The 27,205-nt window shown below is 32.8% G+C and overlaps 1 protein-coding gene across 1 annotated transcript in view; it reads right to left on the bottom strand.

Annotated features, from left to right (window-relative positions):
- Positions 1-5,926: 5,926 nt before the first annotated feature.
- LOC114335203 (cuticle protein-like) overlaps positions 5,927-27,205 on the bottom strand; it is a 33,270-nt gene continuing 11,991 nt past the window's right edge. The window contains exons 4-6 of the mRNA XM_050658981.1: positions 16,189-16,216; positions 13,272-13,463; positions 5,927-7,541 (exon numbers count right to left, since the gene is read on the bottom strand). Of these exons, the coding sequence (XP_050514938.1) occupies positions 7,278-7,541; positions 13,272-13,463; positions 16,189-16,216 (484 nt within the window). The 3' untranslated portion in view covers positions 5,927-7,277. The remainder of the gene's footprint in view (positions 7,542-13,271; positions 13,464-16,188; positions 16,217-27,205) is intronic.

The raw sequence follows: 27,205 nt of genomic DNA, 5'->3' as shown, positions 1-27,205 counted from the left end.
GTACCCATAATACCTATTTTCAACTAAACAATGAATTCTATAAACAAAATTTTGGTCTAGCAATGGGCTCTTCTTTATCTCCATTATTGGCTAATATATTTATGGAGGATTTCGAAACTAATATTATTTCTAAACAAAATTTAAAACCCACAGTATGGTGGAGATATGTAGATGATGTGTTTTCAATATGGCCTCATGGATCAGAATTGTTGGATACATTCCTGAATATTATAAACGATCAAGAAGAGACAATAAAATTTACAATGGAAAAGGAATACAATAACAGCCTACCTTTCCTCGATGTTTTGATCTCAAAGAAGGATATTGGATATGAGACTCAAGTGTATAGAAAACCAACACACACCAACAGATATCTCAATTACAAGTCAAATCACAACATCAACGTTAAAAAGGGAATCATTAAATCCTTATATGATAGAACCAAAATTACTTGTTCTAACGAAAATTCCTTTTTAGCAGAAAAACAATTGTTAACATCTGTTTTATTAAAAAATGATTATCCTTTATCGTTTATAAATAAGGAATTGTCAAGATTGGATCGAATGGAACAGAACAACTTAGAACGGGATCCTACAACATTCACCAGAAATAATACGAGGAAAATATCAATACCATATATAAAAGGACTATCCGAGAAACTTAAAACAATAGGAAATAAATTCAACATTTCAACAACATTCAAAACAACAAACACATTGAGATCTATTCTATCTAAAACTAAACCTAACAATGATCAAGAAAGAACAAAAAATTGCATTTATAAAATACCTTGTGAATGCGAACAATTTTATTTAGGTGAGACATCAAGACCATTAGACGTTAGAATAAGTGAACATCAATCTTATATTAAAAATAGAGAATTTGAGAGATCTCAAATATGTCAACAAGCATGGGATAATGAACATAGAGTTCAGTGGAGAGATTCAAGTATAGTCCTGAAAGAATCAGATAGTAAAAAAAGAGAAAAATCAAAGAAGCGGCTCTAATTATGCTAAATGAAACTAATTGTGTCGCAAATTCCTCGGTAGAATGCAGTAGGATGTGGTTACCCATACTGAAAGAGGAAGTCAATAGAAAGAAAATACCAAGATTAGTAAGTCAATAATATCGAGCTAGTACATATTTTATATTTTAGTATTACTTATATATCTAGTATTATTAATAATATTTATAATTTAAACATGTTACAAGTCAGAATTTGGTATTATTTTTTGAGAGTAAATTAATGTAAGACCAAATACTTACGATGTCGGGATAGTATCACAGGGTTTTTCCTGGTTTTCCCTTGTGATTTACTATGAAGTCTCTAACGCGAGAATTTTACTGTCGTTGCATTTGGTTGTCTTTTTAAAGACATATCACATGCTATAATTTTTTATGACGGATATTCTTGAGTTGGGGTTAATTTCATGTAATCGAATGAACTATCTTTCAGTAAGTCGTCCCAGGAACGCAACTCATAAATATTGGCAATATCATTTTAAAGTCTTCTACTTTAAAATGTATAATATATGTCTGAATTGCCAATATAAATGAGTGAGATTAAATAAATTATTAGAAGAATTTTTTTTGCTTAGCAACAACACTTTAGTTTATTTTAGTAATATTTTGTATTTTGACAACGGCACCCGATTTGGGCGTCGAAACGTTAATAAAATTATTTTTTTCATTTTAATTGTGGCTTATTTCCCATAAAAATAATTAATCATAAAAATGCCACAAGGAAATAGCTTCAGAACAACATTAAGAAAATTATTTTATTAAAAATAAACCCATAGTTAGATAGAGGGACAAATTCCAAGCAAAATTTGTTATATAAAGTTATTAAAATAAATCAAAACTTTTTGATTTATTAAAGATCAAAAATTTTAATTTTTCGTAAGAAAAATGCATGTTTTTTAACCGATTTTTCGTAGATAACTCAAAAACTATAAGTTTTTACAAAAAAGTTATTATTACCAAAATTAAAGCTAATAAGAAATTAAATAAACTCCTTATAAAAAAACCTTTTAATATTAACTAAAAGTGAGTTATAAGTAATTTAATGCATATTTTTTTCGGCGAGTACCCAAATCTAAGTATTCAAGCCTAAATTACGGGAAAACGATGCATTTTATAACATAAACTTATTAAACATTTATGAAAGTAGTTAGAAATGTCTATCAAATGAGATACCAAACAAGTTCATAGCATTAAAATTTATGTTCCAAAAATTTTTCAAACTTTATTTTTTTTTAAATTTTTTCAAATAATGTTAGAATAGAATAGAATAGAATAGAAATATGCTTTATTGTCATGAAAAATTGTACAATTTTATCGACAAAGCTTATAAAAATTCAAGAAAACAAAACAATAACAATCCAATTTACTAAAATTACATAAATCGTCAATATATTTCCAATAATAACAATAATAATGAAGTTAAACAGAAGTTAATCAATTGCAAAATTTAAGTAAATTGCAAATGCATAGTCTACCTAGTAATTAATAAGTTAAAAAGTTAAGCTGCTGCATATGACACCCAAATATAGACAAAATAATGATAATAAAAATACTACTTGTGCAAAGGGTACTGTAATTTCTTAGTTATTGATTAAGAAAATCTTCTACTGAATAATATGGTCTTTCAGATAGGTAGGCTTTTGTCAGTTTACGGAATTTGGGGAAAGATGCTGCAGATTTAAGTTGTAGAGGGAGATGGTTGTAAAGTTTTTTTGCGGAATATAATATAGATTTCTTTACTAACTCAGAGGACGGGGTCGGCATATAGACGTCAAACGTAGAATTTCTCGTGAAGTAGTCATGATTAGGTCTTGGTGGAAAGACATGTAGATGTTTACGAATTAAGCAAACAGTTTCTAAAATATACAAAGATGGAAGGGTTAAAATTCTGTGATCTTTGAAGTAACTTCTGCAATGTGTTGTTCTTCTGAGGCCAAACAGATATCTAATTGCTCTTTTTTGTAATTTGAAAATAACATCGAATTGGGCAGCTGTACCAGAACCCCAAAAAGGAAGACCATAACGAAGATGTGACTCGAACAAAGAAAAATATGTTATTTTGGAAGATGCTAAATTGAGTTCATTCGAAACAGATCTTATAGCATAGCAAGCTGAGGATAGTTTCTTCCTTAACAAATCGATATGGTGGGACCATTTAAGGTTGCTGTCTAAAAAAATACCAAGAAATTTTACAGAGTCAACGGTACTGATCTGGCTGTTATTAAGAGGTAAGGGGTGAAGGACTCCTTTATAAGACAATGCTACTGTTTTATCTACGTTAAACGAGAGTAGATTAGAGTCAGACCAGGTTTTTATTGTAAGTAGATTAGAAGTTATAGTAGCAGGGTAGTAGCAAGTTATAGTAGTAGGTTTTTATTGTAAGTAGATCAGAAGTTATAGTAGCATGAAGAGTTGCAATATTTGATTTGCTCCAAGTTATCGTTTTTTTTTAATAACTCTATTAATTTTTAATGCATCACATTCACCTAAAAACGGTTTGAAAGGTAATTAAAAAGGATATGAAAATTCGTTGAACTTAATCTTTCAGACCCCTTAATTTTTTTAAAATCAAAGATTAAATGGCCACGGTTACATGGTTCTCGCAGCCAAATTTAAGTTTTAAACGTTTCTATCTCGGTTATTTTTTACCCTACAGAAATGGTAAAAATGGTATAATATTTGATATAGAAAAAACTAAAATTTGGTTATTTACCATTTTTTACGTATATTGAGTACTTTCGTAGTTATTATCAAAAGAAAATGAAAATGACGATAATTTTAAAAATTCTGATTTTTTTAAATTATATCTTTTTTCAAAAATATGCATTCTAAATCAGTGAAAATTGTTAAAATGATTACTTATGCTAATACAAAGAAATTTTTGTAAGGATTACTATAATTTTTAATTTTTGTGGAAATGGCGTATGTTTTATTTTTCAGTTTTTCCTAAAAAATTCGAAAGGGTTATTTTAGTTTCATCATAACTTGCTTAATTTTGATGCTATTAACTTCTTCTGGAGCTCATTTGTTAGGTATTCTGAAGTACTTTAATAAGTGTTATACAAACAGATACATTTTATAAAATGCATCGTTTTCCCGTTATTTAAGCTTGAATACTTAGATTTGAGTACTCATCGAAAAAATTATACATTCAATTACCTGTAACTCACTTTGAATTAACATTAGTTTAGTACTTTAAGTGAATAGTGTATTCAATTTTTTATTGTCTTCAATTTTGGTAAAAATAACTTTTTTGTAAAAGCTAATACTTTTTAAGTTATACGTGAGAAACAGCTTTAAAACATGCATTTTTTTACGAAAAAATAAAAATGTTTATCTTTAATAACTCAAAAAGTATTGATTTATGTTAATAACTTAATATAACAAATTTTGCTTAGAATTTGTCCCCCTATCGATTTATGGTATTATTTTTAATAAAATAATTTTCACCCACGAGAAGGGGTGGCATCAACCCCCAAGGTAAAAGCGCAAGTTGGCATCATGTCACCTTTGTTCCTTGAGGTATTCTCTAACTGCTCACTAATTTTCATAAAAATCGATGGAGGTTCAACGAAATCGGAGATGAAAACCTTCAGTGACTGCACTATAAATAAATAAAATCTTTTGTAAATCTGATAGGCCATTTTATTTGAAAAGAGGGATTGGTATTTACGCATACCCTGGAAAAAGATTACGGTGTTGTTGCTTTTCATTATTGTGTGAAAACCTTTCTGAGAAAAGAGTATAAAAGAAAAAATATAGTAGGTATATAAAACTCACTCCAAAGTATATCGGCGCACATGGATTCGCTCCCAACCCCTATAAAACCACTTTTATTGTACACGAGTTGGCTCCGAAACTCATACCCGAAAGTTAAGTTATGACCGAAGGGTTAGGTCTTCCTACCTGAACCCGGGAGCGAATCCATGTGCAGCCAAGTATATCTACATTATGATTGTTGACACTCAGGTGCCCTGCAGTTAGTAGGAGTCCAATAAAAGCATATATCTCTGTAGAGTCGCAATATGTCCATTTCTCTATCCCCAGGACTTTTTCGGCTTCTTTATTTGTACATTGTACACTTCACTATTTCGTATATACAGTGCTAGTCAAAAGTCCGTACCCCCCCTCGTATCTTTTGAACGGTTATACATATAATAGTGAAATTTGGAGGGAGGAAATAAACGGACGTACGCTTTTTAACTAGTCATGACAGGTGACGTAATAGTGACAGATGGCTTTACAGCGCCACTTTGACAGATAATTTTAAATGGGACCTTATGGCAAGTGACACCTCATTTGAAAGGTATTGAAAATATCTATTCAGTCATACTAATTTTTTTGGGTTTAAGTTGATTTTGATTTTGGTGAATAAATGAAATAAATATAACTTTGTAATTTCGCATTTAATTATTAAAAATTCAAATGTCCGCCCATGGTTATTTTGTCAAAAAAGTTGACACTTTTCAGCTCTCTAGTAGTTTTTACGTCATCGTCAACCTTTTTGACAAGTAACCATAGGCGGAGGTTTGAATTTTTATTAATTAAATGCGAAACTACAATTTTTTATTATTTCATTTATTCATCCAAATGAGCTTAAACTCAAACAAAATTAGTATAGCTGAATGGGTATTTTCAATACCTATCAAACGAGGTATCGCTTACCATAGGGTACCATTTAAAATTATCTGTCACAGTGGCGCTGTAAAGTCATCTGTCACTTTTACGTCACCTGTCATGACTAGTTAAGAAGCCTACGTCCGTTCATTTCCTTCCTCCAAATTTCACTATTATAAGTATAACCGGTCAAAAGTTACGAGGGGGGGTACGGACTTTTGACTAGCACTGTATATATTTAGCATACACTAGTGTATGCTAAATTGTATGTCAATCCAAGCGGTTCTTTAAAATTCGGAGCCAAAACCCTGAGTAAATGGACTATTAGAAAATTTCAAAATTTCAGAAGTCATAAACATTATAATCTGTAATTTATTTCCTTACAGTGCCGTAATACCACCCAAGTGCTTGCTTATTGCATCTTAGTAAACTATTAAAATCTATATGGGTCCTATGTGCCATTATATTCCAAAAATTGCAAAATATACAGAGGCAGTAAAAAAAGAAATCATATGCACAATATTCAACAAATATGAAATTGTCACAAAGTTCGACAGCTAGTTATTAAGTCGTTAATTTATTATTTTGAGTATGTACATGGACATTGTTAAGTCAATGCCAGTTAAATGTGGCAATAAAAATGTTCTCATTGTAGTGCTAATGTTTGTATATTGTCTTAAACTACAATTAAATGTTGTATTTTTAAGACAAACATGACCAAACTTTTATCATAAAATCGTATTCTTGCATAATGGGAATCGACAAAACTTTTGACCAATATTGTTCTTAAGCTATTTCTTTGTGGCATTTTTGTAAATAACTATTATAATTGGGAAATAATCCACAATTTAACTTGAAAATTTAATTTTTCTACGGCCGTGCTGAAAGAGCCACTTTCACGCACGCATTTCGTTTCCGAAAGTTGCACTTTCCCACACGGCGGTGTGCGCAATAAACTAATATTTAGATATTATTTACTAATTTATTTCAGATTTATCTTATTGTGTTCAGGATTTAATGAAATTAGCGCGATAATTCGATAAAATAAAATTATTTTGACATAATATTTAAAAGTCAGATTAGTAGACAACTACTCGTCGTCATGGAAACCAATATCGTCGTCGTGGTAACCCATTATATTGAAAGTTTGGTGTGGTTTGGTTTTGACAACCTTGTCAAAGAATTAATTTGTGTATTTTCACTTCTAAATAAAAATTTATATAACTCTATTTTTTGTGGCTTTTTTCAAACGTACGGCCCTAGAAAATATATTGTTCCTAACTCATGCGGAAAGTGTCTTCCCCGCACTAGACTGCTTGCCCGAACTCCGCTATCGCGTCGTTCGGGTCAACGGCAGTCTCGTACTTTCCGCAATAGTTAGGAAAATAACTATTTATTAAGGTTTTGTCAAAATACGAAATACATAAATTAAACAGTAATGTTGTTGCTTAGTAAAATATTAATAAAATCATTTTGTCAAGTTAAATTGCTTATTTCCCAATTAGAATAGTTATTTACTTTTGATCAAATTGGAAGGAAGACGACAAAATATATTAATGTTTACTATAATGCAACAAGTATAAAATATAACAATAAGAACATAAACAGGTACACTCTAAACCAAACATTTAAATAATTTAGCGGTAATATGAAGGTATGCCTGCTACAACAATTTTTCCCTGGGCAGGAGCAGGATGAACGGGATGTCCAGATTTTTCGACAACAGCGTTGAAACCGTTGTGGTCATCAGCAGTGTAGTGGACAGTACGAAAAGTACCATCAGGTTCAGCTACGGTGTAGGAACCTTTAACTACGTCACCATCACGTACTTCGTGTTGAGTTTTGTGGTCTCCAGTGTGGCCATCTTGAACTCCGTAGTTGAATTCGTATTTGGGATGAGCCTTCAACATAAATATTAGTATATAAATTTACAGTCTACAAATTTTAGAAGAGATATTTATTAAATATACCTATTACCTCACAAAAATTCGCTAAAATACCTAGGGAGAATCATACCAACTAAAAACCACCATATCACCATATTTATTTATGTTTAATACTCTGGTATTCAATTTATAAATGGTTTATCAATGTTTAAACCAAGCGCGGCTCCTCCTTAGGGTCAATTGGTCAATGACCCCCCTAAAATAATCTCATAAAAATACCAATTTTATTAAAAATATCTTTTATCTAAAACTTCACTCTGAAATATAAAATTCTCTCTCAGCAGTCTGCATTGGCAAAACAAATATAATAGATATAATAACGTCGCGCCTCGCGCTATACACAAGCCCGTGGCTGGGCCGTATTTTAAATTGTCTATATACAGTTCTTATGGCTTATGGACAAATGCATGTAAAATAGAAAAGAGACGGCAGATAGCAATTTCGTGGGCGAGAGTGGGAGTGACCTTTCCGTCGTATACCTCTAGTAGAGTCGACGGCCTCACGTTTAGTTAGTTACCGTCTGCTGACCGCACTTCACGGCAGGTCTATATCGATCGCGGCGTATTTGCGTAATTTATTTTGTTTTGTTGGATTTTTTTGTGATTGTAACAAAAACAAGATGAGTGTTGTTGACGAAATAATTGCCTTAAAATCTGCTGGAACACTAAATTATGAACGGCGGCTTGAGAAAAAAGAAAGTGGTCGACCAAAACCAAACATGAATTTAAAACAAACAACAAAGGATAGGGGTAAGGACATTCAAAGATATTTTAAAGAATCAATGTACAATTTGTGTGATTGGATTTGTGGCTGCAGTGTGAGAAATGCATTTTTTTGCTATCCGTGTTTACTGTTTTCGAATGACGCTGTATGGGCGAAAAATGGAGTAACTGACATTAAGCATTTAAAAGTGAAAATTACAAAACATGCCTCTTCAACTACTCATATAAATTCATCAATGAGTTACGCAAGTTTAGGACGTGTTAACATAAGACAGCAACTTGATAGTGTATATCGTAAATCTGTGCATGACTTTAATGAATTGGTATCTAAAAATAGGTATATTTTAAACAAACTAATCGACTGTGTAAAATTTTGTGGAGTTTTCGAAATTGCATTGCGCGGTCATGACGAAAGTGACAGCTCCAATAATCGTGGAATTTTTCTGGGCCTTATCGATTTTGTTTCTGAACTGGATTTAATGTTTAAAGAACACATTGAAAAAAGTACAGTATTTAAAGGAACATCGAAAACAATTCAGAACGATATTTTAGAATCAATGTTAGCCATTGTGCATACTCATATCATGAAGGAGATTGGCCAGACAAATTTTGTGGCCATTCAAGTAGATGAGACCACAGACAGCTCCAATAAAACGCAGATGATTATCATATTGCGATATGTATTAACTGGTTTGTACATGAAAGATTTTGGAAATTTGTTAACCCCCTAGGTACTACAGCACAACATTTAACTAATGTAATATTGGAAGAACTTCAATTATTAAAAATTAATGAAGCACCTGAAAAATTGATTGCCCAAAGTTACGATGGTGCATCAGTCATGAGCGGTAAACTGGGAGGAGTACAAACAAAAATTAAAGAAATATACCCAAATGCACACTTCATTCACTGCTATGCCCATCAATTTAATCTTATCCTCCAAAAAGCGGCGAGTCAACACAAACCGATAAAAATATTTTTTGCAAATTTACACGGATTTTCGTCCTTTTTCGGCCGATCTCCAAAACGTACGATGGTTCTGGATAGAGTGGTTAAAGTAAGGCTACCTAAAGCTGCGCCTACTCGATGGGCTTTCAATACAAAATGTGTTGAAATTGTATACACTTATAAAGATGATTTAAAATCTTGCTTAGAGGAAATTATTGATGAGGAGCAAGATGGTAACAATATAAATCAAGCAACTGGTTTAAAAAGACATTTGGAAGATGAGCATTTTTTATTTTGGTTAAATTTTTTCCATAAAATAATGCCCCATGTTGATATATTGTTTAAACAATTGCAAATGCGAGACATTGATGTTATATCTGTCAAAAATTGTATCCTGTCTTTTAACAACAATATCCAAATAATTAGAAATACTATTTTGGAATCAGAAGTACCAAGCACATCAACAGCAAAAAAAAGAAAAACTACTGCAGAGGATCCAAAGCGACGAACTGCACTTGAAATTTGTGATATTATTATATCTGAAATAAATCACAGGTTTAGTTTCAATGATCATCTCATGATTTCACAGTTATTCTACATAGAGAAATTTGAAGCATACACTACCAACTTTCCGCAAAATATTTTAAAAATGGTGACGGCTAATTATCCCACAGTGAATATTTCCAAACTAAAATCGGAACTTGAAGTCTTATATTGTCGTGAGGATTTTCGCAATAGTGCTGGTGCAGTAGCCATACTTCAGCTTTTTATTAACATGAATTTGTCTGAAACATTTTCTGAAGCAGTGAAGTTATTAAATATTTTGTGCACACTCCCTATGACAACCGTGGAAAGTGAGAGATGTTTTTCTACTTTAAAAAGAGTAAAAACATTCCTGCGTAATACGATGGGACAACCTAGACTTAGTGCCTTGTCTATGCTGAGCATCGAGAAAACGCTTGTCAAGAGCATTCCAAATTTCAATGAGAAGGTCATAGACTATTTTGCAGAACTAAAGGATAGAAGAATTGACTTAAAATATAAAAATATTTAAAGTAAGTTTCGTTTTAATAAATTTACAATTTATTATACTATAAATATTCCTATCTATATATCAGTCAATAACCTGTTCATACCATTTTTCCTATATTTTTTAAAAGATTTACTCTAAAAAAAGACAAATTTAATTTTCGGAAAATTAGGGTAAATAGTATTGAGTTTTATCTAAGTCTGTATTTTTTATCTAAAATATAAATGCTAAAAGATCTTTTAAATACTTTAAAAAATCAACAGTTTGAAGTTTTCAAACCAAAATGACCCCCCTGAAGATTGACCCACGAGCCGCCGCTGGTTTAAACTATTGTTCTGCTAGCGTGAAATCAAGTTGGCAGAACATGCGATAACTTTAAACAAAAAGGGCAATAAATTTTTTCTTGGAACATTAAATTTGCATTTAATTTAGAGAATAGTCTATTATTCAATTAGAAATGGTTTATAATTTTTTTAACTACTCTTCTGCTAGCTTGAAATTAACTTAGCAGAACACGCGATAACTTTTAAGGAGCAATAATTTTTTTTCTTGTGCAACATTAAATTTGCATTTTATTAAGACTTAATTATGGTATAATAATAACAACTGTGTTCTGCTGACTTTGTTGTACTAACTTGATGGACGTAGGCTAAACAGCTACTGAGTCAGCAGAACACAGCTACTGTGTTCTGCTGACTTTGTTTTGCTAACTTTATGGAAGTAGGGTAATCAGCTACACACACATCTTGCTACCAACATAAACTGCCAATGTAACCACTCTACTGAAATAAATTAACTCATAGGGAAGCCTAGCAAAAAGATAAAGGCTATTTTGAAAAATGACGGTTTACCATTTCCGGATCACAAACTCTATCATCAGATCCTATTATTTTGGAGCACAGGCTTGGGCACTTTCAGGAGCTTCTTTAAGATAACTCTACGCTCTAAGACCCCGTGATGGACCTGGATCCCGCGTACCAAAAAAAAGTTTATTAATAGCAAGCTGAAAATTTATTAACACGGGAACAGTCGCGCTCACTTCTGTCACGTAAGCAGTCGCGCGTTAGATTTTATCTAACAATACGAATATAAATTCAAATTTACAACAAACTTTTATTTTATAGTATTTTTATTTACTTGTTATTTTAGAAATATTATTTCTAACAATTATTAATGCCAACTGGTTCTCACCAAAGTTATAAATTCCACAAAAAGAAGAAGAAGAAAAAGAAAATTTTTTTAAAAATAAACCTACGCATTACTACACCCTTCCTCGAGGCACTTACGAGTGGAAGATTATGTTGCAAAATTTTTCATCGAGTTATCACGAAAAATGGTAAAATGTTAGATTTTTTCTAACAGCGCGACTGCTCTCTGGTTAATAGCTTAACGGTGTATAGTCGGACAAACTTTGATGTATGATAACACTGGAACAGGGGAAGCTTTAATTGTGGAACGTGATTTACAAGTGACTGACAAGTTTATAATTGTGAAAACTAGCAGGTCGTTTTTATGTTTATTCAATAGCAAGCTTTATAATATAATATATGAAAAACTGTTTGTCCAACAAAAATGTTGGGCATGTTAATAAGTACCATACATAGAACATATGTCAAATGACAGGAATTATGTTGGTGACAAATAGCAGTCTGATGTTTGCATGAGAGTTTAATGAAAGGGTAACAAATCAATTGGAAGTTCTGTCCGACAAAATACATGGGACGTTTTCGTAGTCTCACGTTCTAAACCTGTAACCTGTTCCACAATTAAAAGTTCTCCTGTTCCCGTACATCAAACTTTGCCCGACTAGACACCGTTAAGCTATTAACAAATTTTCAGCTGGCTATTAATAAACTTTTTTACGATCCAGGTCTGAAAAAAATGGAACTTAGGTACCTTTTTTTTGGGAGGTGGGAATCTTCTTAAGACCGTCTGGGAAGGTGTCCCAGGTGTGTCGGATTCGGCCCGCTCTCTAAGTATCACGAGCCGCCTACCGACTAAACCCACCTCCTCTTTCTCCAGCCGACGGGTCTGGAACCGCTCTTAGCTAGCATATCTGACCCGTCGACCTTACTCATAGCTCCCCTCCGGCACTTCTAGCGTGCATTCCATGGACTAGTTGGTCGCTCGGCCGTCCCCCCGCCCACGCCTCGCACCAGACAGGCCGGTGAAGCGACCGCCTAGCTCAACCGGTGCGAGGGTAGGTCGACCGGGGTGTGCCCCAATCCAGGATGGAACTAGCCAGAGAATGTCAGTTGGCAGTTACGAGCAACTCCAGTCCACTTGGGCAGTCTGTGTAGGTCGGATGTAGAAGATCCTTCCCCACTGAATGTCCCAAAACGATACAAAACATGCTATAACATACAAGGAAAGAACTAGAGTAAAAGGAGATGAAAAGAGAAAGCGGAGATAGAATTAGAGAAGAGAGAAGAAAGAATAGGAAAGAAGCAAAAAAGAAAAAGAAAAAGTAAAGATAGAGAACATAAACAGGAAATAGAAATATAAAATTGTTCAAGGAACGATTACTTGTATAGATAAAATTAAGTAAATAAATAAATAAACTACAATAAAATAAATAAGTAAAACCATGTAAAAATAAAAATAGACAGTGTGGTTTGGATGTAAAGGGTCCTCCCCCCGCTGACTGCCCGCCACGACACAAACACATTTTAAAGAAATAAATATAGTGGTCATCCCGTCTGCAGACGCCTCTCCTTCTCTTCCTTGTGTTTCATTGTCTTGGTGACAAAAGCAATGACCAGGTCAAAGTCTCTCTCGCTTTAATGGCGGAATTTAGGTACCTAATCGTCAAAAACTCACCTCAAATCGCCAAACTCAAAACTCTGTCAAATTTCAGATTTTGCGTCAAACAGGTTCCAGATAGTTATGTTTTACTGTCTTTGAAAATTAAAATATTTGAAGTGACTAGATACATATTGAAACTAATAATATTATAATTTAATAAAACATTTGTAACCAACTTACATAGTAATCTACGTCATGGTGTGCAGAGGCCCCATGTGAAAGGACCGGTGCATTGTATCCATGGGCAACCACTGGTACGGCGTGTCCTTGTCCAAGACCTAAGTTAGAAGAAGCGTATGAAGTGGCATGGCCATGTGAATAGTCCAAAACACCGGCCTGTGCCACAGCAGCAAGAGTCAAAACTGACAAGATCTGAAAAAATATAAAAAATAAAATACAAATTAAAGCTTTGTAAAACTTTGGAAAATTTGGGTATAACCAGAAATCAGAAAGAAAATGTGAAATTTTCATTAAACATAATGTAGTTACTCCATTACGGTACAGTGTGTAAATCAGAGATAAAACAACCAAAGTGTCGGCAAGAATAGGCCTGTAAGGGATTCACTGGGCATCCCTTCCTAAAAAAATGAGCTTTTGTTCTGTTGGTGTTATACAAAAAAAATCTAATTTAAAAAACCGAAGGGAGTCTATGCTAGTTTTGCAGGCGGTCAACTTATACATTAGCTCCTTGACTGAGCAACCATATACAAGTACTTGACCAACATGTAAACCACTATGAAAGTCATAAACAACCATTTAAAAAAGTTAAAAAGAGTTCAAGCCACAACTTGAAGCCAATCAAGAGTATAATGGAGAATTAAAAAAACCACATAGAATGTTTCAGGAATCTAAATCCAAATTCTATAAAAAAAAGTCTAAAAAATACTCAGATCTCCAACGGTGGGTAGACACATATGAAGTCTTTATATGAAGCCGTCCATCTTGAGGATCGTAGAAAATACAGATAGCAGCTAATATAGCCCAGGAACCGAAGCTTTTCACCTCGCAATTTTTACAGAATGAATCGATTTGCTTGAAAATTTGAGAATAAGTAGTGGATGTGGATAGTCCATGGATCAAAATCTATATGATGCCGAAAGGCGCTTTTACCATGGGGGTGGTTGCCACCCCATCTCGGGGGTGGAAATATTTTATTATATTTTGACCGCAAAAGTTGATAAAAACATTTATTCTTTAAAGTTAATTGTTTTCGATTTATTCGCTATAGAAAGTGTTATCTTTATATCGAAAAAATCAATGTTTTTCGATATACTCATTTACGATTCACTAAATTTTTGCCGTAGAAAAAATTTTTTCAAACCAAATTCTTGGGAATTGAGAAACCTACTATTTAAACATGTTTTCGTTTTTCTAATGCTAATCTTTCTATTCTGAAGAAAATTAATTTTTTTGCCAAACTACAAAAATTCGTTATTCGCTTTTAACTCCAGTTTTTTTAAAACTAATCATTCTAAGCCAGTCAAACTTCTAGAATCTATTAATAATAAATAAAGAATAATGAATAAGGTCAATGACTAAAAACACCGCTAACTTACAATATTATGCTTCCAATTGGATTTCTCCTCTTTTTTTTTTTTTTTTAATATATTGATTGTTTAACCGCGACTTTTTATTTTTTATCTGGGAAAGCTTGGTAAAAAGAATTTAATAGGTTTTTACAAGATCTATAAGCCTATTGATACTAAATCTTTTTAGAATACTCAGTCGCAAAAAGAGGTGACTTTTAAAGGTTTGGTAAAGGTGGTTTTTGCATGTTATTACAAGATTTAATTGTCAATAGCTCGCTAAATTTTTGCCGTCGAAACAAATTTTGCAAACCAGTTTCTTGAGAATTAAATAAACTCCAGTTTCGTATTTAAACATTTTTTCGTATCTCCGATAATAATCTTTCTATCCTGAAGAAAAGGCCATTTTTTCCAAACTACAAAAAATTGTTATTCGCTTTTAACTCCATTTTTTAAAAACTAATCATTCTAAACCGGTCAAACTTCTAGAACCTATTAATATTACATAAATAAAGAAAACCAAATAAGGTCAATGACTAATTTTATTTAGGGTGGTGATTAGGGGGTTGCTTCCGATTACTTTTTCGCTGAAAAACATAGGGACTGGCATTCTTTTCATTATGTCACTTAATTTTTGAGCTAGAGACTTTTTTTATTTCTGGAGATAGATATTTTTAAATTCATTAAATTAGTTTGAACAAGTTATCCTCGAAAAATGCATAGTTTTTCCGTCTTTTGACTTTGAAACTACAATATTTTAGCATTTGACGAAGAAGAGCTAACATATAATAAAGTAGGTATAGCTCAATTACTATTGGTCATGAAGAAAATAAAAAAAAAACGGTTTTGTTTGTTTTTTCAAAAGGTACATTTTTGTTAAGTAAAGTTGTTTTGGTAAAACGACAACTTTTGGAGATATTAGCAGAAAACTTATTAAAAACATTGATTTTTTCGATATAATACTAACGCTTTCGATAGCGAATAAATCGAAAACTAATAATTTTATCAAAAAAATGTATAGAACGTTTTTTGCTTAGAATGAATTTTTTTACCAACTTTTACGGTTAAAATATAATAAAAAAATCCACCGCCGAGATGGGGTGGCAACCACGCCCGTGGTAAAAGCGCCTTTCGGCATCATATAGATTTTGATTCTTGGACTATTCACTAGTTATTCTCAAATTTTCAAACAAACCTTCAAAGCAATGTTTTATTTACAGTTCCTACAAAAGAGATATTGGGATAGTTTAAAAAAACAAAATTTTAGGTGTGCCTCCGAGATAATACGAAAGGAATATGAAACAAAATCAGCCTATCAATTTTGGCATAGAATTTTTTAAAGTTAGGAGAAAATACAACACTTCCATTCACCCCCGTATAATGCCATCTAAGCAAAAAAATTTTATTACCGGAATAATAACAAACGATATCAATACACGCACCTACAAACTGATGCAAGAATCTTGAAAATCGGAGTACAAATAATAAAATTATAAATCGTCGAACTTAATAAAAAATTTTTAGTGGCGGAATTTTGTGCCGGTGAGTGTATATTCATTGATGGTACTTACTTTTGAGTACATACTTATTACTGATCGAAACCAATATCAGAAACTGAAGTACACTAAAGTTATTAAGCTTTATATATAATTTAATAACCTACCGTAATCACAATGCAATAGACCCAATCACGGTCAAATTATGAAACAATATCTGACAATGTATCGAACGATTACCTACTTTTTTACACTCGATATATTTTGTTGTACGCCTGGATCCCTCGTACCAAAATAAAGTTTATTAACAGCAAGCTGAAAATTTGTAAATAGCTTAACGGTGTCTAGTCGGACAAACTTTGATGTACGGGAACACTGGAAGAAGGGAACTTTTAATTGTGGAACAGGTTACAGGTTTCGAACGTCAGACTACGAAAACTTCCCGTTAGACAAGGCGAAAACGGCGGGTTCTTTGGAAAAAATATTCCCATGAGATTTTTCTGCATAATCACATTCGTGAGACATTCCAGAATAAGATTCAAGAAGTCCCCCACGCTAAAAGTGATCTAAATTTTTTTAACAATTTTTTTTTAATCAAATTGTAAAAATCAATATTTTTGTCCGAAACAATTTTTTTTAGGATTTTTGGACCATTCTGGATAAAAAAGGTCTCTTATAATTTTTCTCTAAATTTAATCGTTTTCGAGGCAAAAGCATTTTCTAATTGAAAAAAAGAAAAATGGCGATTTTCAAGGCTTAATTACTCGGTTAATAGTTATTACTATGAAAGTCAGAAAATAACTCAATCAAAGATTAAAGCCCCCCCCCCTACAAAATTCTGAAGCAATTTTTGTCATTATTTGATTACTAAGCTGTTATTTTTAAGTAAAAATAATGAGCGACATGCACGTATTAGGCGGCCGTCCATGATGAGTGCGAAAGAGATGCCATTCAGGCAGTCCAATGGCGCATCTCACTCGCACTCACATTTACAGCCGCGTCAATACGATCTTACCACTCATTATTAATAATTAAAAATAACAGCTTAGTAATAAATTAATGACACAAATTTATTCAGAACCATGAGGGATGGGCTTTAAGTTTGATTTAGTCACTTTCCGACTTTCATAATAATCATTTTTAACCGAGTTATTAAGTCTTAAAAATGGACATTTTAGCGTTTTCAAAGTTTAAATTGCTTATAACTCGAACACGATTAACTTTAGAGAAAAATTATAAGAAAACTTTTCTGTCCAGGATGGTCCGAGAAATATAAAAAAATTCTGCGGGCCAAAAATATTGATTATTGCAATTTGATTAAAAAAATTGTTAAAAAAAATTGAACCACTTTTCGCGTGGGCGACTTCTTGAACCTTATTCTGGGGTGTCTCACGAATGTGATTATTCCCATGAGATTTTTTTGCATATTTTTTCCAACGAACCCGTCGTTCTCGCCTTGTCTACGTGTATTTTGTCGGACAGAACTTCCAATCGATTTGTTACCCTTTCATTAAACTCTCATGCAAAAATCAGACTGCTCTTTACCACCAATAATATTCCTGTCATTTGACATGTTCTACGTGTTGGACTTATTAAAATGCCCAATACAGTCGAACCAGCTTATTGGAATAGCCTTTGTACCAGGCAAAAATATTCTTATAACCGGGATATTCTAATAACCGATCATTGGTGGCTAGTCGAAATAAGTGTACCGAATATACGTAATAATATTATTTACATACTATGCCAATATGTAGTTTTACATACTATGCCAATATGTATATCATATTATAGTCCAAGTAATGAAGCTTAAAATAGGACAAAACCTCGCAATTTTTACAGAATGGATCGATTTGCTTGAAAATTTGAAAATAATTAGTGGATAGTCCAAGCATCAAAATCTATATGATGCCAAAAGGCGCTTTTACCATGGGGGTGGTTGCCACCCCATGTCGGGGGTGAAAATGTTTTATTATATTTTGACCGCAAAAGTTGGTAAAAACATTCATTCTAAGCAAAAAATGTTCTATACATTTGTTTGATAAAAGTAATAGTTTTCTATTTATTCGCTATCGAAAGTGTTAGTTTTATATTAAAAAAAATGAATGTTTTTAATCAGTTTCCTGCAAATAACTCAAAAAGTTTTTGTTTTATCAAAACATCTTTGCTTAAAAAAATGTACCTTTTGAAAAAATCAACAAAACCGTGTTTTTAAATTTTCTTTAAGACAAATAGTAATCGAGCTATACTTTAATATATGTTAGGTCTTCTTCGGCAAATGCTAAATATTGTAGTTTCTAAGTGCAAAGACGGGAAAACTATGCATTTTTCGAGGATCACTTGTTTAAACCAATTTGAAGTATTTAAAAATATCTATCTTCAGAAATAAAAAAAAGTCTTTAGCTCAAAAATTAGGGGGCTTATAATGAAAAGAATGTCAGACCCTATATTTTTCAGCGAAAAAGTGATCGAAAGCAAACCCCTAATCACCACCCTGATTAAAATTAGTCATTGACCTCATTTCTTCTTCTTTACTTATGTATTGTTAATAGGTTCTAGAAGTTTAACTGGTTTAGAATGATTAGTTTAAAAAAAAATGGAGTCAAAAGCAAATATTGAATTTTTGAAGTTTGGTAAAAAATTCCTTTTTCTTCAGAATAGAAAGATTATCATCAGAGATACAAGAAAATATTTAAATATAAAATTGTAGCTTATTTAATTCACAAGAACTTGGTTTGCAAGAATTTTCTCTACGGTCAAAATTGAGTGAGCTATTGGCAATTAAAACTTGTAATAACATGCAAAAATCACCTTTACCAACCCTTTCAAAGTCACCGCTTCTTGCGACTGAGGATTTTAAAAGGATTTGGTATTCACAGTCTTATAGATCTTGTAAAAACCTACCAAATTATTTTTTAACAAACTTTCTAAGATAAAAATTAAAAAGGTTACGGTTAAAAAATCAATATATTTTTTTCAAAAAAAAAAAAAAGAAATCCAATTGGAAGCATAATAATGTAAGTTAGCTTTGCTTTTAGTCATTGGCCTTAATAATTCTTCTTTTTTTATGTATTGTTAATAGATTTTAAAAGTTTGACTGGCTTCGAATAATTAGTTTTTAAAAAACTAGAGTTAAAAGCGAATAACGACTTTTTGTAGTTTGGTAAAAATGCCATTTTCTTCAATATAGAAAGATTAGCATCAGATATACGAAAAAATGTTTTAATATGAACTTGTAGGTTATTTAATTCCCAAGAACTTGGTTTGAAAAAATTTTTTCTACGGCAAAAATTGAGTGAATGGTAAATGAGTATATATCGAAAAACATTGATTTTTCTATATAAAACTAACACTTTCGATAGCGAATAAATCGAAAAGTATTAATTTTAGCAAAAAAATGTATAAAACATTTTTTGCTTAGAATGAATGTTTTTATCAACTTTTGAAGTCAAAATGTAATAAAAAATTTCCACCCTTAAGATGGGGTGGCAACTGACCCCATGGAAAAGGAGCATTTCGGCATCATATAGATTTTGATCCTTGGACTATCCACTACTTATTCTCAAATTTTCAAGCAAATCGATCCATTCTGTAAAAATTGCGAGGTGAAATGCTTCGGTTCCTGGACTAATATACTTACATAATCACTATATGTAGATGTTTTTAGGTCTTTTTACGTCAATAATACAGTAGTGTAACTACTACTTATCTATGTATGTGTTAAATAGCAAATTACATTATATTATGTATGTGAATGAATACGGTAGCAGTAGGTAATTAATATAAAATGTATGCAATATGTAGATATGTAAATATTTTCTTATTAAAATGCATATAACAAAATGACTTATTTTTTCTTGAAAAATTATCAGTAATTATAGTTTTTTATTGTTAATCCATGTGGTCATCCTTAATCCATTGGTTGAATGGAACTTTTATTGGCGGCAAGAAATGGATGAATTTAACAAAGCCATAATTCACATCTTGCAAACAAGTAGGTAAATACTCTCTGGGTGAATTCTAAATAAACTGCTTCTAACAATTTTATAGCAGGCAACAGTGCCTTTGTGTAGACAAATAAAAACTACTTTATGACCCATGCAATTTTCGGCTAAAGATCGAATTGGTAGTTACTCGTAACAAAGTAATAAATATTTATTACCCTAATAATATCTAATCCAGCACTACAGGCCTTGACGACTGACCATAATACCAAACATAATTTAAATTTTTAGTAAATTGTAAAAAAAAATATTCGTTGACCTGCAAAATATGCTAATAAGCGGTATTATCTAATTAGAACCTATTCCAATAAAAGGATAAATTTATTAAGGAGTATATAAGTTTCGGGAACTCGAATTTATATTCCATAAACCGGGATATTCCTATAACAGGGATTCTAATAAGCGGGTTCTGTATATTTGTCGGACAAACATTTTTCTTATTATAAAGTTTGCTATTGGATAAAAAAAACCTGCTAGTTTTCACAATCATAAACTTGTCAGGATGACACGTTCCACAATTAAAAGTTTTCCTGTTCCAGTGTTCCCGTACATCAAAGTTTGTGCTACTAGACACCTTTAAGCTATTAATATAAATTTTCAGATTGCTATTAATAAACTTTTTTTGGTACGCGGGATCCAGGTCTATATGTTTTGTTGGACTATTTTTTTACTTTCACTCTAATTAGGCGAACGACATTTTGTAAGGAAATCATAGGAATGCATAACTAACTAATACGATTAACATATTTTAATTGTTTCTTTTAGCAATAATATTCATTGTATATTATACAAAATTGGCAAATATGTCTGCCAATTTAAATGCTTGTATTACACATATATTTGGAAAAATAATTAATTATCACATTGGCCTACCTGTTCTGTCCGCTGCCTACTTTTAATTTTTGAAAAAAAAAGAAGTAGAGGAAATCTATAATATACACTTACCATTTTAATACCAATGGGCAGACGCGGATCCAAGGGGGGTCAATGGGGTCAATTGCCCCCTCCTTGAGACCGCCTGGCGTCGCCTTTTTTAAAGAAAGAGATAATTACGATTGAAAATAAATAGTGAGTTTTGTGTCCTGTTGACAACTGAATAACGGAATGAAACATAAAACTGAATTCCTTCTCCAAAGTACGTGTTCTCGGTCTTACTGTATGGTGTCGAGTCTTGGACTGTGGATAAAATCGATCTACTTACCTAAATCGCCTTGAGGCTTTCGAGATGTGGTTCTATAGGAGAATTTTAAAAGTATCTTGGGTAAAGAAGATTCAAAACTCCACAATACTAGAACGTCTCAGCAAGACTACTGAGATTATAGAAGGCATCAAGAAGAGAAAAGTGGAGTATTTTGGACACATAATGAGAAGTTTCAAACATGGGTTGCTACAAAATATTATGCAAGTGAAAATAGAAGACAAACGCAGTCCAGGACGAAAAATCACTTCGTGGTTGATTTAGGGTGGCAGTGAATAAAATTAAGATAGCTATGATAGTAACCAACGTTCTGAAAAGACATGATACATGAAGAAAAATAAAGTAACAGCTCATACTGAACAAGAATCCTGCCTACGCGAGTGACGAGAAAATGTTTATTTCATTGCCCCCTCCTTGCAAGGTTGCTGGATCCGCCGTTGCCAATGGGACAATATTTCAAACCAAATTTTACAAAATATATTTATAATGTTCTTGAACTCCTAAGTGGAGCATAGTCTATGGGTTACCATACGTCCGGATTTCGTCCGGACAGTCCGGATTTGAAAGACATGTCCGGATTGGCGTCCGGAACTGAGAACTGTCCGGATTTTTTCCTTTCTAAAAACATGAAAAATACTAGGCCCAACGGTGGGAAATTTCATTTCAGGTCTAAAGTATGTTAAAACATAGGTGTATATGTATTTTACACTGGCAGAGATTTTCGATGTTAGTTGCATATTGTAGCGAAACAACTGTACTTTTAATTCTGCCCTATGCATTTCGCATATATGTACAATGTAAAGGTTGCAACACAGTCAAATTAACATTTTACATTTTCTACAACCCCTTGGACTACCCTGTCCGGATTTGGCCCTAATAAATTATGGTAACCCTAAGCATAGAGCTTCAGTGGAAACGCGCCATCGGGTTCTATTTTGGCTTAAGGCCTTCACCTCATGCCAAGACTTTCCTTGACCTCTTATCTCGTCCATGAGGGATCTTCCAAGTTTGTGCTGGGCGACCTATTTTTATTTTTCCTTGGGGATTTCACTACTATAGTGCAAACTTTGCAATACTGGAACTATTTTTTTGGAGTGTGTGACCGAATCAACCCTACTTTCTGGACTTTATTTCATTCTCTATATTAGATATAGATATATAGATTTGTTATAATTCGAAGGTCATTGTATTGTATTTGTTTTGCTTGGAGGACGTCCATTAGCTGTTTGTGGCGGACTTTATCGAAAGCCTTGTTGTAATCTATGAAACAGACGTACATATCCTGGTTCACGTCCAAGCATCTCTGGATTAGTACGTTGAATGCAAAGAGAGCTTCACGGGTGCCTACGCCTCTACGGAATCCAAATTGCGTTTCTTCAATATCCATATCAAGTGTTTGGTAAATGCGTTTATGAATGATCTTTAAAAACATTTTAAGTATGTGAGACATCAGGCTTATGGTACGGTGGTCGGTGCATTCTCTAGCATTTTTCTTTTTTGGGAGACAAATAAATGTTGAGGCCAACCATTCATTGGGTATGTTACCCGACTGATAAATTTCATTAAATAGCTTTAAGAGGACATCTATGTACTTTTTTTCTATTATTTTAAGAATATCAATAGGCAGTTGATCTGGCCCCGGGCTTTTTCCGTTACTGGTGTTTTTTAGTGCATACAATATTTCTTCCTTTGTAATTTCTACACTTGTTTCCCTGTTTTCGAAAGATATGTCTTGTAGGTTTCCTCTTTCGTCGTCGAAAAGCTCTTCCATATATTCTTTCCATCGTTTTAGCTTTTCGTCAGTCGTTATAATAGTGTTTCCATTTTTGTCTAAAAGAGTTGTGTTGTGGTTTTTTTTTTGCAGCCCTGTCATTTCTTTAACCTTTTTATGCAGGTTGAATAGATCATATTTGTTCTGAAGATCTTCTATCTCTTTACATTTTTCCTCATAGTAAGTTTATTTTGTCTCTCTTATCTTTTTTCTGATTTCATTGTTAATTATTTTGTAATTGTGATTGTCTTTGTTCTTGGCTTGTTCTTCGTTGGTCCATCATGCCGAGTATCTCGTCGGTCATCCAGTTGTCTCTCTTTCTTATCGGTTCTTTTAATATCTCTTTGCATGGAACAAGTAGGCAGTTTTTTAGTGTTTCCCATTGATGGTTTACCTCGTAGTTGTTAGTATCTAATTTATCCAAGTTTTCGTATATTCTCTGTTGAAGTCTGTTTTTTATATCAACTTCTATCAGTTTGCTAACATCTATATTTGGAGTTCTTTGGGGTTTTCTAATACGTTTAAGCTTAAGCGTCACATTAGCGATTAGTGGGTTATGGTCTGATGTGACATCTGCTCCTGGATATGTTTTAACGGATTTGATGGTGTTACGATATCTCTCTTTAATCAGTATATAATCAATTTGGTTTCTTACCACTTTTTCCGGTTTATCTGCTGGTGAGCGCCATGTATATAATCGTCTCAAAGGTAATTTAAAGAACGTGTTTGTGATTATTAGATTTTGTTCTTGACAGAATTGTATTAGACGATCACCTCTATCGTTAAGTTCCCCTAGTCCTTGATCTCCCATTATTGTTCCAGCACTTCCCTTGCCGACTTTTGCATTAAAATCGCCCATAACTACCGTGATTTTCCTGCTCTTTGTCATTTTCAGTGCATCTTCAATTTGTTGGTAGAATGTTTCTACTTCATCTTCTGTTGCATCCGTCGTTGGTGCATACACTTGAATGAAATTTAGTTTAGTGTGTGATGTCCTTATTTGTAGTAGCATCACTCTTTCTGAGATTGGGATAAAACCCTCTATTGACTTGTTGACTTCTGTATCGACAATATTTGCTACTCCACGTCTATGTTGGTTGTCAGTGTTTCCCGAATAATATAAGGTACCGGTTTTGGTCGAAAGGCATCCTGAGTTAGGCCACCATGTTTCGCTTACTCCTAGTATATTTATATTCAGTCTTCTCATTTCTTGGAAGATGTTATGCATTTTACCCGGCTGATACATGCGTTTGACATTCCACGTACCTTTTGCCTAGATACCGTAGGTATCTGGTATTATATATAGTGTATTTTATCCTTAGAGTAAGTGTGAGTCGTAGGCTAAATCTGGAAAATATAATATTTGATATGAGGTAAGTCTGACCCCCCACCCTATTATGAATTTCTAGATCCGCGCCTGATAACAGGTATGACATTGGACTGGAATATTCGGATCTTTGTCCTTGTAGTGTACTCGCCAGATCTCCAAACAGGGTTAAACATGCTGAATGCTTGTTGAGCTTTTCGTATCCTCATACGAATATCGTCTTTTGTACCTGCGTTTTCTGTTATGAGTTATGACACTTCCAAAATACGTAAGGTTTACCACATTTTTAATCTGCATGATGTCGATAGTAAATAGCGTGTTGTTCCTTGCATTTATTCCCATGGACTTGGTTTTAATCAAAATATTACGAAATAACGTGTGATCCAAAATTATTGTCACCATAGGTGGCTCTGAACGACAGAGATAGCTATACAGTGCATGTCTATTCTTATTGCAGATATACTTTCCAGTTTACGTCAACTTTGCAGTGCACGTCAACTTAACAAGAAAAGTTAGGTTATGTAGAATGTTGGTGGTGGACATTATGGAGACATGGTGGACACTATGGACAGGTCTCCATAGTGGACATATACAGCATCTTGTTTGATTTTATTTGTTATTTTTACTTATAATTTTGTTAATTATTTTTATTTTTGATTAAAGTTCTGTGTTAAAGGTTTTGACTGATTTTTTATGTTTTAAAATGTTAATCAAAATTAATTGTAAATCCTTTATACAAGGTATATTTAAAATCCCTAAAATGGGCTACATCACAATCAGAACTAGTTTTCGACTGGTTTACCAGTCATCATCAGTGCTTACGTGAAGTTTACATGCTAACCACCAAGATATAATTTTACAAAAATATGTGGGTCAAAGCCCTATATAGGTGGTCCGTTAAAGAAACATCGGTTAAAGATGACAATTAAAACATGGAAGTTAGAAATATTTTACCATTATGCCCTAGGTAAAATCTGAGCTGTAGTGTGACTTAATTACATAGTGGAAGTCAGGTGGCCACCACCTGACTTACTTGCCACCTGAATTCCATGAATTCCACCATGTAATCAAGTCGCACTACTGCTCAGATTTTACCTAGGGCATAATGGTAAAATATTTCTAACATCCATGTTTTAATTGGCATCTTTAACCGATGTTTCCTTAACGGACCACGTATATAGGGCTTTGACCCACATATTTTTGTAAAATTATATCTTGGTGGTTAGCATGTAAACTTCACGTAAGCACTGATGATGACTGGTAAACCAGTCGAAAACTAGTTCTGATTGTGATGTAGCCCTTTTTAGGGATTTTAAATATACGTTTTGTAAAGGATTTACTGTTTTTGTATTACATGGTATACAGCCAACTACAGGAAAACTTTTTCCTTGTGGAATTTTTCAAAATTAATTGATAAACCAATGATATAAATTCAGATTAAAACAAGACATACTAGCTTTGATCCCAGTAATTGTGGACCGCTCGTTACTAAAGCAAACCTATGTAGAATAAAAGTGGTCAGTAAATAATGAGCTTGAAATAATAAGGAGACTTGTAATTTTTCGTGTCACCACCGAGTTGCATGAAGATTTGGATCCTCTTATCCTCCACCTCACTTTTGGATTTGTACCGTTAGTTGCTTTTATTTGGGGTTAAAACCACCCTTTTTCGGGGTCAAAAATCATACGCTCAAAATAAGTCCGGAAATGGATAAACTAACCAATTCCCAGGCAAAAAAATAGCGTTTACAAGACGTTGAAAAAACGTCATAATTATCACCAAACGACGTCAGTTTATTACGTTTTTTCGACGTCGAAAATCATGTGAATATGTCCCACCATACTTCACGTCATTTTTATCTCGTTTTAAATACGTGATATGAAAAACGTAGTTTTTACGTCGATTTTGCGTCGTCTTTTAGATTTATTTTTCATTTTATGGATTTAGAAATACACAATAATTTAATAGGTCCGCCATATGGTTTGTTTTTGAGAAGTCAAAGAAAAAGTTTAATATTGTGATAATGGTGAGTTTATACATTTTAAAAGTGAGTAATACAGTTTGTATTTAGGAACTGTATTACTAGCCCTTAAAATGTATATACTCACCATTATCACAATATTAAAACTTTTTCTTTGACTTCTCAAAAACAAACCATGTGGCGCTTACAACGTTATTCGGCAGACCCATTCAATTATTCCTATGGGCATTGTTAGTATTCCAATTTTTCCATTTAAGTAAAACCAAATGGAAGGCTCGTTAAAATGCATAGAATTACAATATCCTCAATGCAACATACTTATTATATAACATACATAGAATTTTCACCCTTTATATTATAAGTATTTATTGTGTCAAAAGTGAAACAACATATAAACTAATAAATCATTTAATAACAAATTAAACATTTAAGTCACCATTGAATAACAAACTTAAGTTTAAACCATTTAAGTTATATAATGTACCTATATAATTATTATAAATTATACAACACACTTTAAAGGTACGATTCCGACAACGACTGCAGACAGCAGTTACAGTTGTCACCATGACAGACGTCATTATTTTGCCCTATTAATTTGCATAATTATTAGCAACTGACGATCTGCCGGATAGCAGTTGCAGTCAGATGTCGGAATCAGTTCATACAGATAAATAGTGCAAACTAGTAACGTCCATAACGCCGGAAACTGCAACTGATGTTCGCAGTTGCCGTATGCAGTCGTTGTCAGAATCGTAACTTTAGTCAGAAATGAATGCATACAAATAAGACCCAATATATTGAATTTCAA

The sequence above is a fragment of the Diabrotica virgifera genome, chromosome 8 (genome assembly GCF_917563875.1).
Source record: "Diabrotica virgifera virgifera chromosome 8, PGI_DIABVI_V3a".
NCBI lineage: Eukaryota > Metazoa > Arthropoda > Insecta > Coleoptera > Chrysomelidae > Diabrotica > Diabrotica virgifera.
Note: the sequence above shows the minus strand (reverse complement) of the source record. Positions and strands in the feature narration are given on the sequence as shown.